Source organism: Polyodon spathula, chromosome 16, assembly GCF_017654505.1.
Source record: "Polyodon spathula isolate WHYD16114869_AA chromosome 16, ASM1765450v1, whole genome shotgun sequence".
In the NCBI taxonomy this organism is placed as follows: domain Eukaryota; kingdom Metazoa; phylum Chordata; class Actinopteri; order Acipenseriformes; family Polyodontidae; genus Polyodon; species Polyodon spathula.
Window position 1 is genome coordinate 13,812,886 of NC_054549.1, and position 21,939 is coordinate 13,834,824.

Here is a 21,939-nt window from a genome sequence, read left to right on the forward strand (position 1 = left end):
TAAGCAGTGTTCCTGCTGTAGAAAGTCTGCATAGATGAACATCCTTGGTGTGTTGTGTGTGTGTGTGTGTGTGTTGGTTTTCAAAAAAAATATCTGCTGGGGCTGCACCTGTTTTAACTGTTGGCTAGAGTTTCTGTTCCCTCGCCCTTCCACTCCTGTCATTAAATAGCCTAGAGGACATGCCAGGCTGGGGAGCTCTGCATCGCAGAGAACCACTCGGAACACGGCAGGAATAAGCTTCAAGCCAATCCGTTCCAAAATGTGGCTCGGCCTCCCTGCTTGTAAAGCTGTTCAGCTGCATCGACCTGTCCCTGTGGGTTTTTCTTTTTGTTTTGGCCCCAGGGTGAATAGTTCTCTTGTTTTTTCTTTCTGGGGCGTGACGTAAAGAAAAGAACATCTTAATCTTGCATCTTTACTTAAAGAAGTGAAGCTGGTGGGGGGTGGGGTAAACTGCCTATATCCCCCACTAAAGTGGGCACTAAGACCCATTGAATCTTGAAGTTTGCAGGAGGTAGAGCAGCTCCCTCATCTGCAAATCATGTGACAGGTTTAAGGGCTGGATGTGCAGGAGTGAGGTTTTTTAAGGTGACGTGGTGAGGCTACGCTCCAAGGCAAAAGTTTAATAAAGTTGTAGCATGTAGGAGGAAGTGATGTAAATGAGAAGACTTTCAATGCAGAGCAGTAGACACATTCCCCTCTGTTAGAGAGAAAAATACTCAGGGTCTTTCTTGTGTATTATAAAATAGAATTAGGGCTGAATAATAAATCAGATGTCAAAATGAGACCAGAAGCATACTGTGTGTGTGTCTGTGTGTGTGTGTGTTTTTATTGTTTGTAAGAAATGGAATTTGATCTATATTGCATTCTCAATAGTGATACAATGTCTGTTTTTTTTTATTTGGATTGGAGCAATGTTACACCCTAGCAACTTGTTATTGATGTGTACACCATATAGAGTAGAACTGTCCCTTTACAGTTCTTGTGTTATTTGCTTTGTTTTCAGCTTTTAGGCGGTTTGATGACGGTTGGACTAAAGATTGTAATTGATTTGCATATAATACTTTTGTACTTGGCTTATTTGTTTAGCATTAGGACTCTGCTGATCGCTTCTGGCTCTAGTTTCTGAGGCGTTGTCAGCATGTGGATGAATGGTAGTAAATCAATCCTGGTATTATAGGTCCCAGGTCGGTCATTCTGAGTAAGTAACTGTCTCAAAAGTACAATAATGACCATAAAGTGATTTTATTATAGGCCGCAAATTTGTGTGCTTGTCTGCTGGGGTTTCCAATTGGAAGCGGAAATCCCAATATTTTGGAAGAAATGTTTTATATGGTAGTATCTTCATGTTTTCAAAAGTATTTACTTGGTATTTTTTTGAAAATAAATAGTAGAGCCTGCTGTTTTAGAGGTGCGAGAGAGTTCAAGGTGCTCAATTGAACAACATTGCCCATTTTACATTGCATTTCGTAAGAATTGTCTCTAGTGTACTTCTTTTATTGGTTTAGTCACTGTGCTGTATTTGTATTGATTCATTTGCCACAGAATAACTGCTGAGCTGCTGTTACCTTTATCTAGGCCTTAATAGAAATAATGCATGTTATGGCCATTCCAATAAACAGTAACGTTTTCTCTTTAAAATGTTTACCTGAAGTGTTTTAGTTAGTTCAGGTAACTTTTTAAAATTCTTTTGTCTTCAGAGATTAGCCTAAACTGGAGTGAGACTACTACTGCGAACACACCCCAGTAAACGTTTCATAAAACAAAATGACAACAGAGGCTTTGCTTTCTGCTGCCTACCATACTGTACAACATCAATGCAAGGCTTTCAAATGAAACCTGCAGGCTGTATGTGTGATCTGTAGGAGGACTGAGTGGAAGATGACATGCTGAGACCCTGTACCCCTTTTTAAAATGTCCTTTTCAGAATCGTGGGCGCTTGGCGGAGAAGAGAACGATCCCACTACCCCCAACCCGAATCCCTAAGAGAGAGCTGTCTTCAATCTTCAGCAGCGACGAGAGTGAAGAGAGTGAAAGGGCAAATGGTGACAACGCTGAAATAAAACAGGAGGACGATATCCACATCAGTATAATGAAAAGGAGGTAATCTTTCAAACCCACACACGCTACAGCGTGCGCTTTCTTTACTCCATCGCGGTTATTACATTTGTCGAGGTGTGACTTTAAAAAAGGAGCCCTTTTACCCTGCTTTGCATTGCTGTCTGAAATCAAAGTTTTTAAACGATTCCTGGGTTTTTCAATGAATTTGCGTTAACTGTCAGCATCAAAAGGTTAACCCAGGTTTACTGTGAGATTTCTGTCTGGAATGGAAAGTTTAGAACATTTTCTTCACCTCATTTTAACCTTATGCTGCCACTGAATCTTAGTATAAATTCATCACAACATTGAGCTTGATTTAATTAATGATTTGACAGAATCAGAGAGAGAAAGCAGGTATGCTACAGAAGAAATGCATTTGATCCAATTCCCTTAGCTACCACAGCAAATGCTATGTTCTCAAAAACTTGCTTACTAATCTAGTACACATCCCAGATTAATTTATGATGGCATACGTAGACGCTTTGGAAATATTCGTAATCTTGTAGACTAAATGCATTATAAACGGTGCTGTTTGCACTTCTTATTTGTGCCAACTTCCCAAAGCAGCACAATCCCAACTCAAAAAAAGTAAACTACCAAGAAATAACTCTGCAAATTTCTTACTACATGAATTGAGTGGTTGATATCTCAAGCCTCTCCACTCTAAACGTTTAGCAGTAGTCCTCTAATCTTTTTTTATTATTATTATTTGTAAACAACAAATAAAAAGACAATTGAAAGCTAACAGTTTAATTTATTTCTAAATAATAATAAAAAAAAAAAAAAATAAAAAAAAAAAATAAAATGGCTAAAATCACCACTGCATTATGGTTCTCTTAAAGGGGATGTCGAACCTAGATTTACTTTTATTTTGTCGCTCCATATGTTTGCGTACGATATTCAACCAGACCTGTCCCCGCTCACGCAATAGAAACACAAGCAGTGCTAATAAGAAACTCTGTATTGCATTCAGGCAGATGCTGAGATGAGAAGTATTAATGTGTTATAAATAAACATAAATCCGTATACAGGCTTTTGACACGAGATGCAGGGCAAAGCAGCGATTGGGATGGTCTGTTTTGAGTATGGGCTGGAAGTAGGCCAGGGCTTCAGGAAGCTCCGTTTGATCTAATGAGGATTAAAGGTCAGTAGGAAAAGGAAATGGCTACTTATTTGTTAGCAATAGCCCAAGATTAAAATGACAGACCGTGAAACAACAGGCTTCCCTGTTGGCGGAATAAATAACTGGCAGGCAGTGTTGGGGTGGGGGGGCTGGGTAATAGGATAGAGCCGGGACTATGAGATGAATAACACTTGAACACAAAAAAAAAAGAACATACTCCGGAAACCAGAATGATGTTGTTTGCTGAATTTGTTTGTTAATCAGACAGAAAGCCGGCCAGAATACATGACGTACTTCTCAAAGCGTTTCTTGATCACCGTTATTTGTCTGATTTTTTTACAAGCAGGTTTTTAAAAAAAAATAAAAATCTATCTTGTTGTCCTTTCTGTGTACCTGCAAGTCATTAAGGTGTTTTTAGAAGTTTATATTATTAAAAAAATAATAAATAAAAAAATAAATAGCTAATCCCAAAGCTGCCTTTTCCATATGGGACTTGTTCTTAATTGCAGCGAGTTTTTAAATAGCTAAATGAAGTAAAGACACAGTGGGGTTTCCCTAGACACACTCCTTTGAAACGCATGAACCCATCAGCTTCTGTGAACCACACAATTTTGAATCGAATAATAGAGGAAGCAGTATTCCATTAAAACCGTGGCTAACCTTGTTAGGCTCATTTTCGAAACACCTTTGTTGCTCACAAGTAAAGATGTTAATGAATTTACCGAACACTTACTGGCACTAATCGCATGGGTTTCGTGTGTAGGAGACGGCGGGAGTTATGGTGCCGAGGCTCCAGCACATTTTGAGAAGCTGTTCTTTGACCGTACGATGGGGAAAATAAAGGGCTGGCTGGAGAAGATAATAGGATGTACAATCTATGAAATTCGATTTGCATTGAATTTAGACCAGCAAGTGAGATGCAGAGAGGTCTGTACAAATTGAATTTGTTTGTCGGATTGCAAAAAAAATAAATAAAATAAAATAACTCTAAATGGACTTTTTTTTTTAAATAGCAACATAATTTGTTACAGCTACAATAATCTTGATATATATTTGTATCTATTATATATATATATACACACACACACACACACACACACACACACACACACACAACACACACCAGCTAAGTGAAAGGGTAACCATACAGAAACTTTTTTTTGACAGAAGTTTTGAAGTACAGAATACTTCACAATATATTTTAATATAGAAATGAAATGGCTGTGGTGACTGAAAACACACAAGAGCTGTTACAGAACTTATGTTTAGCTAACAACTACTAAAGTATCTACACATATCTAGATCATTAGGGTGTTACATGTAAGCTTATTTCAGTGGTAAGGTGACAGCATTCTGCTACAGCAAGAAGATCAAGGACAATATAGCGCTGATGGTTTTAAATGCCAAGGTTCTCAGCTTGAAACTGTCTGCAAAGTTATTTATCATTTATTTTACAGAGGGGGGGGGGGGGGGGAAAACCTGCCTGAACAGAGTTCCAATGAACACATAAGATTACACAGCTTCAATTACAATTTGCTGACGGAATCTTTTATGTGTCCTTTTTATGGAGCAATAACTGAGCTTCAATCATTTCTACTTCCTGACGCTAGGACGTCCCTTGGACACAGGTTTAGTTTCCGAAGATGTCAAAAGAATGTATGCGATTATGTAGGCTGTTTGTTTATCTGTTTTATTAATATAGATATATATGTATATGTTTATTGTTCTCTCTTCAGACCATGTGTAATGTCATTCTGTTCGATTTTAAAAATTAGTGAGGTAGGTGCTTGCAGAAGTGGGGGTGCTCGAGTATAGACTACGACTTTCCTTGTCCCCTGAACTTGTACTGCTACTCGGACACCAGCTCTTAAATCCTTGCTATAAATCTAGCTGCGTGTCGGAAGAAGGGTTTAACCTGTCTGCATTTTACAGGCCTGTGGGGTGTTAAGAGCTGAACTCCAAACCGCAGAGGCCCGCTGGCGCTGCCCTGCACCCAATGGCTGATGTTAAATGGTGTTTAAGGCAGAACCTGGAGAGAAGCAGCTTGTGTTCTAAGACCAGGCTGTATCCTTGGTTACAGGATGTAGCACTGTGCCTGTGCAGCAGAGGTCCAGCATTGTGCAGAACTGGATTTAGTTTTTGGTTTTGTATACTTGAGCTGTTTAGCACACGCTGCTCAACTGGCACAGGGAATGCGAAACCGGGGGCTCTTGAGGAGATTGCGTTTGTGAATAACCTTCTCGGTAATTAAAAAAAAAATAATGTACATATTAAAGGAATGTTTTATTTTTTTATTTAGCAGTCGCCAATTATTTGTATTATTTTCTCCCAATTTAGAATATCCAATTATTTTTAGGCTCAAATCACCGCTACCATCCCCACGCTGGGAGCGGCGAAGACGAACACACGCTGTCCTCCGAAGCGTGTACCATCAGCTGATCGCTGCTTTTCATGCTGCACACTGGCCATGCAGCCTCCTACAGCGTCAGAGGACAACGCAGCTCTGGGCAGCTTACAGGCAAGCCCGCATGTGCCTGGCCAGACTACGGGGGGGTTGCTGGTGTGCAGTGAGCCGAGGACACCCTGGAGAAAGCACTTGTTATTTTGTGGGCTTCAGTGTTTTGTCCTTTATTCAGTTTTTTTTTCTAGTTATAACTGGAATTGACAGCCTGTCTTCCGTTTTCAAATGCATGCATTTATAATTGGCAGTGATTCCTAATAAAAAAAGGATTTAGGATACAGGAAGCGGTAAATCCCTGCAAAAACTGAAAGGCCAAAATATGTGGGAGAAAAGAACAAAAAAACGCTCTAGCGGTAATTAAAGTTCTAGCAAACCATTTTTTTCCCTTGCTCTACGTTTTATTAAGGGATAATTTTCATGGTGTTATTGAGATTTTATGTTTACATCTGATAAAAACTGAGCCGGTTGTCAAGATCCAAGCAGGTTGTTGCATAAACAATGGTGGTGCCGCTAGGCGATCCGATAATTTTAAATCATGCGTACAAACAAAGATTAGGCGTTATTGCAAAAACAGAAATAGCTAACTTAGTTCGTATCCCTTACTTTTGATAACCAACAGAGTTGAAGTGACTAAAGAGCTATCGTTCCGGAGTAGCACTGGTTTACTGAAAATGGTTTTGTTGAACACAGCTTGGTATTTAGGGCTCTTGAGTGTGTAATTGTAGTAGACGGGGAAACGCAGTCGATAACATTGTGCTGCTTCGTATCAAACACATCGAAATGCATCTGATTCTTTACCCCGTTTTACTTCTTCGGAAGCCCTTGAAGCATCTGGTATCTGCCACCCTGCTGTTGATCATCTTCTGAGTTTTCATGTTTATTTTTAGTTGGAAGCAGGGAAATTACCGCAGTCTTGTCAAATGGAAAAGACCCAGTTTCATGACTACTCCCACGTGAAGAATGCCTCATAGGAAGGATTCCCCCGTCCCTTTGATGAGAAATCTGCTTCTTTCAAGTGGGGATCCCCCGCCTCCGCCCCCACTCCCACCCTCAGATTTAAGGAAAGTTTTTTAAACTCTGATGCTAAAAGAGGTTAGGTGGGTAGAAATTATACTGTGTTTTGTTGGTATTTTAAAAGCTGTTTTGTAGAACATGCTGTTGAGGTGTTTTATTCCGAAGTGCAATTTTGCACCAGTGTGCAAACTCTTAATGTTGCAGAATAAGTAACAGTCCACTAAAAAGGTTCATGCATTCCCTGTAGCCTACCTTTGTCAGACAGCTAATTATTACCATTCTGAAACAGTCACACTTCAGGTGGAACAGCTGTAAGATTTCTCTGCGTGGAGAAAAAAAAACGAAGAGGAGCGGCTTTTATTACTCATAACAGGGCCCGTGAGTAGTGGCTTGGCTGTTCTTGCCCTATTCTTTTCTTACTTTGTCATCAGATCAGTAGAACTGTGATGAGTCAAAGGGATTTTGGTCTGTGATTCAGCCTCCCGACAGTAGATGGCATCAAACCAACTCGGGACTTCCCTTACCAAGATCTCGTGACCATGGCAAAAGTCATCTTTGAGGGGCGGCACCTTGGTGAGGGGCGGAAGTACGAGTATGTAAATTCCAGCCACTGGAGTCAAGTGAAGGATAAGGACACTTGTCAGTTGGGGATTGGTGTTCCACTGACTACAGAGGCGGGACATTACATACTAAAGGGAACGTACTACTGTGTTCGGGGTTGGTCTGAAAGTAAAATAGGAGGAGTAACGGGTGGAGGGAGAGACTAGTTTGGCGCAGCGGGATTTTAAAAAAAAAACACTAACATTTCTTTTGTCTTTTTTTGTTTATGTATGGTTCGCCACGACAACGATTAAAGATGAGTTCTCACGGTCTGTTTTGGATTTCACCCCTGCACTCCTTCCCTCACACCATTTTGTTTTCTTTTGTTATTTAATTATTTTGTTGTGTATAGATAATAAAAATAAATTATTTTATTTCTGTACACATAAATTACTGTCTGGACATTCCATTTAATACACTCTCGCCTCACAAGAACACTGAGGGGCAGATGCACTAAAGTGTTGCGCTTGTCACAATAGTCTCAAACGAGTTGGAAGTCTAGGGTGAAATGTACTAAACAAGCACAATGCTGTTAGCGACTTTTTATGAAATGCTTTGCAACAGCAGTTTTTCTTTGCGGTTCAGCCTTAGATGAATATGGAATTCTGGGCGTTCCTGCGGACATTCGCAAAAAGGGGGTGGGGATAGAGCAAATGAGGGTTCTTAAATATTATAATGAGATTCACTAAAGCTGCCGGCAATTGCGACACTTACAATTGCGTCAGTTTAAGAACTTTTTGAAAGCATGTTTTAAACAGTGGCGACTGTTGCTGGCATTTCCCAGTCTACTTTTTCTCGTGTGTTGCCAGTTGTGCTCAATGCATTTGAAGCAAACACCTAGATACCTGTTTTCCCACATTTTCCACATTTAAAATAAAATACATTGAGCATTATAAGTGCGTTTCATGTGTCTGCCTCTCGTCATTTATTCGAAAAACAGGCCTCGCTAAGATGACACAACAAATATTTAAATTGGTGTAGTGCGGCTGTCTTTATTAACATATTTTCTCTTCATACATACGACAAAATGTATACTTTTGCGAATTGTTGCAACAGAAATGCATATTGCGGTTTGTTTGTGCTGCGACTGGCCCATCTTAGTACATCTACCCCTGAGTGCCTCACATTAGCAAGCCATTGCTTTTGCTGAGGAAAGAGGTTTATGACAAAAGGTGCCTGGCTACCCGTGAGATCGGCTCTGCTGTTGGAAACATCAGTGTGAGGACTGTAAGTGGGCTGCCGTGCTTTCTGGTAACGAGGGAAACATTCTGTTATTGCAACTACAACTGAGAGGAACAGCAGCATTTGCTGGGTATGTGGCCCAGCTCTGAGTTACCGATAAGGGATGGGATTAGAAAAGAAAGAGAGAAAAATGGAAAGAATTAATTTTCTGCTATTAGTGAGGGCCTCCATTGAGCTGTGCTGTGAATATGCCCATAGTAAACCATTCCAGATATACTGGGAGAGAACTAATGATCTCGGCACCCAACACTGTACTAAACTAGAATACATTCAATTACCTTTAGCAGAAAATACCTCTGAGAGATTGATTTTCTTTTTTTGTGCATGTTGGCTGTTTGTGGTCCTAAGTGAAATGAGTTTAGTGGCTTCATTATACTTTCTAGTGGGCTGCATGGGCTGGGCACTAATGCTTAGAGCGTCTTAATGTTAGTCATTCGTTGGATCTGGTTGATATGGCGGGGGTACAAAACCACTCTCTTATCCAGTTGCTTTTAACAGTTGTGGTACGCTGGCTTGGCAGTGTGACCATGATAGTGTTTGACATGGACTGCAGTTTGCAACACTGCAGATCAAATGCTTTTAGCAAGCATTACACATAAATCAACAAACATTTAAAATTCAAAATAAATAACAATTACAACAAAAAAGACCCAGATCCCATTGCCTATATAGAAAAAGAGAATACATATTTAAGTTAGCTATTTTTCTTTTTTTTTTTAAGGTCATATACAGGGAAAATACTGGCTCAGACTAGTAACAGATGCAACACAGTGTGCCAATGCTATGAAATCCTATACATTTTCATATGTGTTGCATTAGCAGGAGAACAGTTGTGTCCATAAGTGCCGGGTATTACATATTTGTCTGGATCGTATATCCTGGGGAAATGTCTTTATACATAATTTAGTGGAATGAAATCTTTTCAGTCACCTGATGGGCTCGAGTTACTGAAACAATCACTCTGTTGCCTGCACCTCCTTTCTGAACAGGCTTAGGCTCGTTAATATTGAGGTCGTTATGTGCGCTGGTTGATTTGGGATGAAGGGTATTGACAGTTTAGGATGTGATTATGAAGATTTTCTCATGGTGTGCATGGTGATAAGACAGCTTGATCGGCCTTAGCTGTCACTGCCTTGATCCAGATCCTTCCCCCCTCTGCTGAGTCAGGGACCCGGGTGTTACCTGCTTTGACGCAGATTTTGACCTTGTCTGACCGTCCGGGCGCTCTCATTAGCAGCCCGACAGCAGGAGGAGGGACAAACTGGGGCAGCACAGTGAAAGTATGTTAGTTTGTCCTCTATTAGCTTACTATATATATAAATATGTGCACAAGAGAACATTTGCCTTTTTTGTTGTAACTTTCTGCAGTCTAGACAGTCAGGACTTTATTACAATATCTTGTTCGACTTTAATATTTTAATATTTCTCTTTAACAGATGTCGGTGCACATGGACTACAAGAGTCAATCGTTTACCATGCTTTTCATTTTAAATGGCATAGCGGGCAGATTGACCCTTGTAAGCATTCAGCTTGTTTTAATCTGCTGAATTAATGCATATTATTTTCCACCGTCATTTTTTTTTTTTTTTTTATAAATCAGGGTGTAATGAGACACAGATATCTGGATCTGTATGTCTGTTCATTTTTACTTATTTTGCCCAGTGATTTATTTTACATTATAGTCTTTTTCCTCATGTTTTTTTGTGCTTGCTGATTTGAGGGATTCAGGACATTAACTCAACAATCATTAGAGGAGCAGCAGCAGCTTCGGAAACTAATTAAAGGGGCTGCCAATAGCTGTTCCCAGGAGATGCTTTTAGGGCTTTAACTGGTCCAATAATAAATCTATTACATTTTTTTTTTGCATCGACAGGATTTAAAGAGACAGTACAGTGCTACATAGCACTGTATATTCCAGCTACTGTTATAAAACAGTACGTGCAACAGAAAACGCTATTTCTAAAAAGGTTCTTTGTGTGTGTGTAATTGTAGAATTGTAGCTTTGGCCATGCTGCTTTATAATTACTGTATACTGTGGGATGCTGTCTTGCAAACGACAAGAGCCTGGTAACCAGACTTGGTCTGAAGAAATGTTTTTCTTTTTTGGTCTGAAGAAATGTTTTTCCTTTTTACAGCATGCAAGCATGATGGCTATCTATTACCCCGTTGGGTTTGTGAATTGCATTTTGCGAACAAGAATTCTGGTTGTAATAAAGTGCTGCAGCTGGCGTATTAAAGAACAGCTTGGGATCCTGTTTTAAAATTCAGCTTAGTACTTTATTCCTTTTGCCGTACAGAGAAGACTTTAATATCTGCTGTTTTGTTTTTTCATTACCCTGTGAGAGATGCTTCCTAATATTAACCCATAATCCGGTATTTTATAACATTATGCTAGTTAAGGGGATCAGTGTTATAATCTGATTTTGATCAAATACCCCTATGACACACTTCTTAGTACTTGACAGGACATCATGGTGGTGCAGCCTTGCACTGTGAATATCCCAGTTTTAATCTTTAAACCCAAGTTCAGCTTACTAGTTAGAGCTACAGACAGGCAGCATAAAGAGTTTCAATTCTGGCTAACAGTCGCTTATTCTTCATTATGCTTCAGTATAACCCCAGCTACAAAACCTAAAGTTTCACTGTTCATTTTGCATCCTTTGCTTGTTTTTGCATGTAAAGAGTTGCTCTCCCCTTTAGAAGCTTGCGTGTTATAATTTGTATCTAGCAGGGCTGAGGGTTCTTCCGCTGCAAATTTTCCCAAGCAATGCAAGAGAAATGTTGAGCCCAGATTTCCAGTTTATTTCACTAGGAGCACCTGCATGTTTTACGTGACCCCCCCCCATGGTGCTACAGCGACCCCAAAGCTGTTTGAGGTGCACTCCTGTGCAGGTGGCATAATGTTGATAATGTTCTCCCCAGCATGACCAGACCAGCCCTTGTGTCTACAGTAGGGGTTCTTAACCCTGTCATTGTATAAGATTGGCAGCATACGTTATGTATTGCATGCACAGTGAATGAGTCATTGACAGTCGTATTAAAGCAGCCCACAATGAAAAATATTTTTCTAATTGGAATAATAACTCTTGCTTTTCTTAAACAATATCTTTCCTAGATGTTTTTTTAGTATGAAATAAATGATTTGAATACGGCATATTATAATGTGTAGCTCTAGTAATACGCTTGAAGTATTTAACACTTGATTTGCAGTAACAATCCTTTTTTTTATTATTGCCGATATCTTTTTAAGATGACTCTTATCCAAGCTTGTCCTCTGCACTTGACATCCAGTTATTGATTGGGGTGATTAAAGAACCCATAATCATTTCATTTTAAGCTCCTAAACTTATTATAAACCCTGCATGTGTTGATTAACGCATCTTAAGGTGGCAGATAAGATGGGATAACACACAGAATTGCTTGGTGCAGGAGTCTGTGTTTTTCCTTAAGTCCATTTATATGATTAAAATTATGCTTGCATTATGGCTTTTGAAAGGAGGCGTCTGTTAGCAAAAACGGTTTAGCATGTGCTGGGAGATGCATTCTCCTTAAGCAGCCACTTTTTAAAACGACAAGCAGGAGGCCTCAGACGTTGGAGGGGGGATCGCAGTGCTGCGAATGGAAGACAGTCTGCAGACAGATACCAGCTAAATGTACTGATTGTCTAGAGACTTTGTCACTAACATATCTGATTAACAGAGAGCTAAACAACAGATTAGTGGCACTCCGCACCGGGTTTAGAAGTGTTTAAAACGGCACGGGTCGGGAATATTTTCAGCACGTTGCACTAAGATGGTGTTTAGGCGCAGCGGTCTTATATAGGGCAGGAGCTGACATTGAATAGATCGTTTGGGTTCACTGCCATGTGTTCTCTGATGGTCAGACGTGAGCAGTGCACACTGCTACTGTGAGTAAGAGTTTGTGTGCCAAGTTTGATTTATACTGTCTAAGGATTTACCTTAAGGTGTCCAAATGAGTATTTCCAATGGAAAATACATTATTTAAAAAACGGCTTTTGAAGTATTAATCAACCTTATTCTTTTAAAATATTTGTTGGATGAAAGTTTTTACTCTACATCAATAAAATAAGGAGACGAGCTGTTTTTTAAAACTGGTCTCAGTGAACAAGCATGATTTAAATGCTCAAACCTTAATTGCTGATACACGATAAGAAAATGGAAGGCTTTGCCCCTCGTTACTGGAGGATGTAATTACACTGCCTTTAGATGTAAGCAAGGTACTAGGAGTGCACCATACAGCAGCAAGTTTAGGTTGACGGGCGGATGAAAAGATTATAATTTTGTCCTGAAGTGTTTGATACTTGTCAAGAGTACAGATAGCTTATTGGAGCCCTAGCTTATGGGAGGGGGGGAAGAACTATTGAACATATGGTCAGAGATTAGAATTTCTTACCTGGATACTTCTGTTTCATTGCAGCCGGGACAGTGATCTTTCGACTATCATCTCCAACCTGCATCAGAGCCGACACTTCGTTATGCCAGAGAGCCAATCCCGCAGCGAAATCAAAAGGAATTGCATTGATATTGGCTCAGGATCAGCAGGTAGGACACAGGGCTTTTAATATCTTATATATTTGTATTTCCTTTTTCTTAAATATAGATCTGTTTGCTTTTTAGCTGTTTTTTCAATTTGCTGACTGGTCGGTTTGCTGTGTGTGTTTTAATTTGCATCTGCAAACTTTAAAGGAAAGGTTAGGCCACCTAGAAAGCAGTGCTGATAGGAGGGCATAGCTGCTGTTTGGCACTCTTAAAAACCATAGGGTACAGAGTAAGTAAAGTTTGCCCCCATAAAACTATTTTAATGCTGGCAAGAAAAGTACAGGTAACTGCTATTTACCATGTCCTGCCTGCAAAGTTTTTTTTTTTTTTTTTCTGAAACAAATTGGGCAAACTTTTAACCTTCAATGTGGGCCCTAAAGGTATTTGGGTGGTGATAGTGGTCTATGACTTGCAACACAGAATGGATGTTTTAAAAATTCTGCTAACAGTTTACTGGTGTTATACGAGCCAATGTAATACTGTCAAGTGTGGGGTTAATTTCACAAGCATGATGGTTATTCAAGACGCACCGATTTGTCCGTTCGTAGAAAGTATAATGTTTCCACTTTAAAATAATGTATGCGTCTTGTATCTGAAAGATTGCATGTCTCTGGGTCCCTGGTTTCGTTTGGTGTCTGCTTATGGAATGAGAAAAATAAGCAGAAGGCCATGTGTTGATAAAATCTAATTGCTCTATCGATCTGCCTTGGAGCCAGTGATCGCAACCTTAGTAATTGAGATATTCCTCTGAGTGTGTGTTGAGTGGTGCCTTTTCTCTGTACGCACCTACTCTGTCTTCTCAAGGAAGGTCTATAAGAAGGTCTAAGGTCTTCAGAAAAAAAAACAAACAACCAAAGCAATATTTTTGCATTGAGCATGGGATGAGAGTGTTATGACATTGTGATTTTAATGGTGTGATGTGCTGTAAAAGACAGAACTTCATTGTTAATGTATGTTTAAACGGAGACCATCTTATTATTCAGTCAATCTATAAAACTGTAAAAATGTTGCAAGGCTTTTCTTGGGTTGCCAGTGAGAATGGAGGGATTGTGGAAAAATCTTAATTTAATTTAGAAACAAACACACAAGATGAGCGGGCAGGGCTCGCTCAATGGAGTAGGGCAGCAAATCTGACGGTTTGGGCACTACCCAGCTTTAGAACCTATTTAAGTATCTGTAAAGAGGTCCAATCCTCTCACCCAGTCTGTCTAATTCTGTGTGCCGTGAATTGATGGAGACAGGGACATGACCAAGGTACAAACTGAGCGTCATTTTATGTGTGCTGCTTTCACAGTGACTGAAAGGAAGTGTAAAGAGAAGTCAGAAACCTGAGCAAATGGCTTCTTTTTAAATGAAAATAAGCTGCTTTTTTTTTTTTTTTGGAAGCCTGAAGTAATTCAAAGGACAATCCGGTTTTGATTTTCTGCGACTTCTTCTGTGTAAATTTCTAGTGGTACAAGTCAGAGCGTAGAGCTTTCGCTGGAGGCAGTAGCGGATGCTGGCACACAGCAATACAGTTTTCTAGTTTTGCAGTTGATGTGCATCATATTTTCTTTGCTTCAGACACACATACTTGTGAAGGTATAATACAGTAAATGCAAACGCACCTGTGCAGTGCGTGACAGCACACTGCAATTACAAGGCTGCCGAAGGAAACGTTGTGTCAATATTGAGGCCAGGCTGCACATTGACGGCAATCTAGGCATTAAACTTTGTTCAAACAAACCATTAGCACAGAGAGAAGTATTGGAGGTGGCCTGTTTGCACTGTATGAAGGGGCTTCCGTACGTCTTAAGTCATGAAATTGACATTGATTAGCTTTGCCCTTTTTAAAAGCAATTGGATGCCAGCAGTACCTGTCTAGCAGGCAGGCACCTCCGTGCAGACAGCGTTAATGTGAGGCTCGGAGACAGAGAGGTCCCAACAGCAGTAGGGAAGGGAAGGAGAGGCCTGATGGTGAAATATCCGTTAATTACGTTTGAGAGAAAAGACATTAGAGACGACCCAGGCGTCGGCAGTAAGTGACTGGAACGGCCTTAGTCGCAGTCTTTGGTATTGGATTGGCTGGGAGCTGACAGATACTGTCTGGAGAGCAGGCTTATCAGCGGCTTTATGGGCAGGGCTGGAGACTTTCATGGGCTGCGCAAGGTGTTGTTTTTCATGGATAGTGCCTTCCTGGGGGAGGGCTAGTCAATTAACCCCTTTGTAGGTCAGTTGAGATATTGGCTACTCTGCTGCTGCACCTGTGTGTGTGTGTGTGTGTGTGTCACTCTCTCTCGCTCTCTCTCTCTCTCTCTCTCTCTCTCTCTCTCTCTCTCTCTCTCTCTCTTTTATCTCACTGTGGCCTGTCGCAGGCGACAAACTGGTAATTGCTTCTCGATGTCATGGGATGCCAGCAAGCATAAGCGATGATGGTAATGGTTGACTGCAACCTCATTTTCTTTATCAGTGTGTTAGAGGTTACTTATTTTATTTATTTAATCATTTATGTATGCATTCATTTATTCAGCTAAGGTTCATGGTAATAGACGCAAGTAAATGTTATTTTAGATATTTGTTATTGTTTTTTTTAATATCTTTTAAAGATTTGAAAGGCATTTTTTTAAGTGATTTTTTTTTTTAATGGCGAGTTCTTCCAGTGTTCTTTGGAAATATTATCAGTCACTTGTCCGAATGTGAAACTACAGCTGACTGAATTTCACTCCTGTTTGGCAGTTACACTTTCATTTAAAATTGCTAGCAGGGCACATGCGTGAGCATGACTAATTTAAAAAATAAGGGTTTGGTGGTGCTAATTTTTTTGTCACCTTTTTATACATATGTTTATGCAAATATTATAAACACATATTTATCCACATGCGTGCTGTGTGAACATACATACGCTGGGCGGGTGTATGTGTGCTGACACGCACACGGTAGAATCCTGTATCCCTCCCTTACCTTAGTTTCTTAGTGCTGCCCAGGTACACTGTATATTGTGTGTGTGTTTTTTGTTGCCCCTGACATTCTCTATTTAGCGAGTCCTGCCGCTGTCTTGTGTTTACTTAGCCCTCTCCAAGTCCTTCTCGGAGGAGACCGTTTCCAGACTGTGCCCTGTCCCAGAGGAGGTCTCTCTCTCTCTGTCTCTCTCTCTCTCTCTCTCTCTCTCTGTCTCTGTGCCTTCAGCCAATCAATGGGAGCCTCTCAACCTCAGCAGGGCCCTGCAAACATGAGATCAATAAGTTATTAGCACCATTCTGTCAGCTGTAATGTGGGGATTGATCGGGGCAGGGGCTTCTGCACGCTGCCTGGCACTCCCCCAGCCTGATAAAGATGACAGATTGAGGGAATAAGAAAAGGGAATTAAGGAGTCTGGCTGTCAAAGCTGTCACTGGCTGGGGAAGAAGAAGAAGGAGCAGCACTGCTGCTTTTATATTTATTTATTCTATTTTTCCCTTTACCCTGGGCGTTTAGAATGAGTGCAGTCAGTCTTTAAATGGTTTTAAGGGTTAGATCCCGCTGGGGCAAAGTTAGGCTTGAGCCCCTGATTGTTTTACTGTGGAATGAGCAGGAAAAGCTGAATGGGTTTAATGGAAGATCAGCAAAAACCTCTGGAGCTTATCTGGGTGTTTCAGTGTATTACTCAAGATCTTTTTAAGTGGGTGTATATGTGTGTGTGTGTGTGTGTGTGTGTGTCTATCTCTCTCTCTATCTATCTATCTATCTATCTAGCTGAGAATTTTAAGATTTTACATCATTTGCTTGTTAACCGTTTGATTTCTGTTTGGATTTGTTACACAAAAATACATTTGGACCAAATGAGTACAAGGTTCCTTTTTGGCAACCATACAAATACATTTATACTTTTCCCCAGCAACTGAGCTGTATTTTATGCACACGTGTAATATATGTGGTCCAGTTGAAACTGTTTATAACAAGCACTTGTTTTGCTTAAAATGAAGCATCTGCACTTTTAAGAAGCAACATTTAATAGGTATTAAAGTATTTCAGGCTCTGCCACGTAGGCAGATATTCCATGGAGGGGGATAGGGGAATCTCTAAAGGCTTTTGATGCTGGGCATCGCTGTCTACGTTTCTTGGCTTTACTGCCGTCAGAGTAATATTCAGTCCTACTGGGGTTCTGTACCAAAGAACCACTCCAAAGTATCTGGGACCAGGAGATTTGGGAGGCGTCTCTTATTTAAGGAGTGCTGGCAGAACTAAGTTTGCATTGGCTCAGGTATTCTAATTTACCAGGGGTGGGCATAAGAATCAGGATTTGATGATTTATTTATTTTTCTTAAACAAACAAAATCCAATCTAAATGTGCTAATATGGAAAAAGCCATCTTGGCAGAATCATACAAAAACACACGACACGCTTAAGATTCATGCAAAAAATACTTTTGCAGATTGAGACCCAGGTGAAAGCACTATATTAGAGAATTGCAGGATTTCTGTTTTGGAGAGCATTGTTCAGTGTCCTTTTGGTCTTCAGAGGACCATGTTGGGGGTTGGGTTTTGGGGTGCATTGTGTAAGGGTTAGGGGTTTGCAGCTGTGTTTTCGCCTGTGTTTATGTGAATGTAAAGCATGTGTTATTGATCAGCTGTCATTCTTATGCTTTTCACTGTATTTTGGGGGCTCCCGAGTGGCGCATCCAGTAAAGGCGCTCTGCGTGAGTGCAGGGTGCGCCCTATAGCCTGGACGTTGCCGGTTCGAGTCTGGGCTTGTGAATGAATGAAGGCTTGTGGGATGAGCTAGCAAAGTTTCAAGGGAGTCAGCAAATCTCTCTTGGTTCGAAACAGGAAACAGGCTGATTTTACAACGTGTGCAGGAAGTATTAACAGCCCTTTAAAAATGGGATGTGGTATATTGCCGATCCCGGAATTATAAGAAAGGAAACGATTTGGGGAAGTTTAAGATTACAGAGCTCGCTTCTGATCAATATGCGGCTGATCAGAATTCCTTCCTGCTTTCTTGTTCAGCAGCAGCCAACGCTCGCTTCGCTGAAACACAGAGGCGACAGCGATGTGACAAAGGAATCACAAGGCTGTGATTTTGCACCGTTCCGCATCCATCTCATTTTCCATTGCTTATTGAATGGGAGAACTAAGTGATCAGTCACTTTTTTTTTTTCCCAGCTCTTGAGCGTAGGCAAGAGTCAATCTAGCCACATTAGAAAGGCTTTCACACTGGCCTGTGCCTCGAATGGGAATAATAGTTTCCTCTTGTGATTACATCAAAAGGGGTCATTAGCGAGCCCCCCTTGCCGCCTGGCTTGCTCAATAGCTGTACAGTGTTGCGCTGTTGCTATAGAATTTCTTTATGTGCTTTTCCTATTGAAATACATTGATGGGTGGAAACTGTACTTTGCAGGGTGTTACGTGTTGGAAAACTATCAGGCGAGATGTCTTTCATTAGAACAGCATGCATGCATACTGCAGAGAAGATTGGCACAAGTAACGGCTCTGTATTGTACTTAATACAAGGCAAACTATATGCTGCACACGACAAAGTGCTTGTTGTGTCACCCGCCTCTACATGGTAAAAAGAGAGATGTCAGGTGGCTTTCTTCAGGTTCAAGATAATCATGTCCTATTCATCGAGGTAGCAGCCTGCACAAGGGGGCTGGTTTCCTGCTCTTGTGCTGCTTCTCCTTTTGTGTATCTGCTGCAAACAGCAGTTTATTCCCGAACGCTCAGTCAAAATGCAGATGCCAGTTAAAGATAATGCATGTACGGCAACTGCTGTGGCTGTACCCACTTTGAAAATGGCAAGTCGTACGTGCATCCATCTCTGTGGCTTTGTGTCCTTTTGTTTTAAGGTTGCTGCTTTTGAATTTTAACATTTTGATACTACATCATAATAAAATGGGAGGGCTCTGTGTCTTTAAGCCCGGGGTTAGTTGAATACGATGACAAACAGTCTCTTCCTGCTCACATGCAGCATCATGCTTTCAGTTTCCACAGTGTTATTAGGGGGGTATTGATTTTAAAGCTGTTCAGCGGGATGCTGTAATTGTACACTAGGCGTTTGGTGTTGCTGTGGAGCGCAGTGTTAATGCAAGGCTTATGCATTTCCATATACTCCAATGGGAGGGGAATTGCAGAGGACCTCAGGGCTTTGAGAGAAAGAAAAGGGAGGACTTGATAAAAGAGATTCACAAGGGGCTTTAGCTTTAGAAAGAGAACCACAAGCAAAGAAGCCTAAAAAAAAACAGGTAGTGGAGCATATGAGGAGGAAACTCAGTAGGAAGTGAACTGCAGCCTCAGATTGTGTAAGAATTCAGGAAAGCGTGCTTTTCTTTCCATTATTCTTTTTCAAACTTATTGTTAGACCATTTGAAGCCACAGTACTTGTGTGATTAGCTGAAAAACAGAGCTAAGCAAAATGATTTGCTGATTTTAATTTCCAGTTACCATTTTGGTGGTGTTTCAGCTGTGCTCTTGTCTAAATTCTTAGTAAACACTGAAACTGAATCCAAACTAATGGTAATTCCTTCCTTTTCTAGATGAAATCCTAGGCAAAAGAAGAGTATATTCACCTAACAGCAGCAGCGAGTGTCCTTCAGAAAACAAGAAATCAAGAAGCGTGTCCCCCAAAGGTGAGTGTGTGCGTGTCTGTGTCTGTGCGTGATGTGCTTGTGTGTTTTTTTTAAAAGGATGATGTTCGTTTAAGAGGGGGGAGGAGATTTTGATCCTATTTAGCCTGCTAATGGTGCACTTGAAGCTAGATTGACTAGTGAGCGGTGATGCTGAGGCAGCCTCCGGTGATGCTGAGGCAGCCTCCTGCATTGCTCATTGTGTGATGAAGCATCCCGAGCCTGCTTGAGTTCACACATGGGTGGGGCTTGCTAGCTGGAGGAAGTAATTAAACGGAAACAAATGTGAGTGTTTGAGTTCCACAAGGCCACGGAGTTGACGTGGAACTGGGGAGAGGGTGGGGTACAGGACTGTTTCCAGATCGATCTCCAAGTTAGTGCAACGTCTTGAGCATTTCAAGTCTGTGTGTTGGGGTTGCAGTAGCATGATCTATATTCGTGTTTTGGTTTAGTGTTTTGGTCAGTGCTCTTACCAGGACAGAGGTTGCTGCTGGGCGGTTGAGACCAGTTTTATTGTGGCTCTTTGCATGGAACTTGTTTAGCTGTTTTGACACTATTATATTGCACTGATATGTTGTTTTTATATATATTTTTAGTTGATATGAAAACTTTTAAACACACATTATAATTAATGTGTGCTCTCATTTGACTACAGTTTAATGTTTTGCACATGTTGTTGTTGTTATTATTAATAATAATAATAATAATATAAATAATAATAATAATAATAATAATAATAATAATTTTAGACGTTTTAAATATACTATAGAAAAAAAATGTATCTAGCACTTTATCACTTAATATAATTTTTACAGTTTATTTTAAGAAGGACCTATCCAGTCCCAAGATTATAAATGTCTTTGTGATGTCCCATAACTGACCATTCATTTTAATGAAGCTGCCCCAGGTCAGTCTGGAAGCTGCTTCAGCACACCCTATGGGTTTGCTGTTGGTGTGCAGGCACCACTTCCCTCAATTAAGAAGTGAGGTCATCAGCATGTGAAATGAGGTCATCGGCATGGCTGCCACGCCTCAGAATGTGCTGCTGTGCAATAATTCATTTTTACTAGTAATTATTCTTTGTTGTTTGACTTGAAATGGACAGTAAAATACATCTACTGCAGTGCAGAGTCACACTGCCACACTGGTATTGTCTGTAACATTAGCCTGGGTCACAACTGAAACTACAAACTGGCTGAAATCTTTTCTGCTCCTTCACTAATTTTCACTTAAAGTAAGTCAACTATCTGAAAGAAAAAAACAGTTACAGAAACAGTTACTATCCAGTCAGAATTATTATTATTTTTTTTTTAATTCATGTTGGATACAGAAGGTCGATACTATGAATCCATTACTAATTTGTAGATGGAATTGCCACTTCTCTGTCTGAAAAGTTGTTTGTAAGATGTTAAGCCATCACAAGATTTACCAGTATGTCTGACAAGGGATTTAAGTCTGAGCATCTGAAGTTGGAGTCAGATTTAATTGAACCAGCGAACTGGCGACCAGATTTCAGCTTAGAGATGATTAAGACCCTAGCCCGACAGATCTTGTAAATCAAGCCTTTTGTTGTCTTAACGACTGGTGAGTGCTTTTCACAGTTATTACGATGCTGAGTGTGTTATGGACAGTTTGTTGGTTGTCTGAAAAAAAAATGTCCAATCTCCTTCACACACCTCATTGAAAGACAGCACAGAAAAGGGCAGCGCTGTAAGTTCAAACCCCAGAATGATTTTAACAGCGATGCTTATAAATGAATGATGACTCTTACTATTTAGCGCTATAAATAATAGATGATACAAATTTTAAAAGCATTGATTGGAAAGTGCGTGTGAGTGTGTGGGAGAGGCTGGGAGGGGGTGGGGTGATGAATCAAATGTTTAGGCTGGTATTTTACGCTACATATGAGGAAAAACAATGTATAGACTGATGTGTAAATGAATTGCTAGGATAGAGCACAGTTTGTATATGGGTTTTAAAAGAGTTCTGCAGTAGAACACCTGGTCAGTAGCGTTGTACTAGAGCACCATAAAGTAATCCCATTGTAGGTAAGAACTGTGACTGGAAATAATGCATATGAGATGCTGGCTTGCAAATAATACATATACACCTGTATATTTGCAATGGCTTGATTTATAGTGACTACAAAAGGTAAGGTACAGAAAATGTTTAGCTTTAAATAAAATGTTCAGGGATAATGTAAAGCATATTGGATTAACTAACAATCCTTTTAATATACAGATTTATACTGAGGTTTGAAACA

The 21,939-nt window shown here is 40.3% G+C and overlaps 1 protein-coding gene across 2 annotated transcripts in view; it reads left to right on the forward strand.

Annotated features, from left to right (window-relative positions):
* Positions 1–21,939, forward strand: part of LOC121329100 (sterile alpha motif domain-containing protein 11-like) — a 56,752-nt gene that overhangs the window by 15,036 nt on the left and 19,777 nt on the right. For both annotated transcript variants that reach the window (XM_041274438.1, XM_041274439.1), the window contains exons 3-5: positions 1,925–2,100; positions 12,975–13,099; positions 19,587–19,679. In XM_041274438.1, coding sequence (XP_041130372.1) covers positions 1,925–2,100; positions 12,975–13,099; positions 19,587–19,679 — 394 coding nt within the window. The remainder of the gene's footprint in view (positions 1–1,924; positions 2,101–12,974; positions 13,100–19,586; positions 19,680–21,939) is intronic.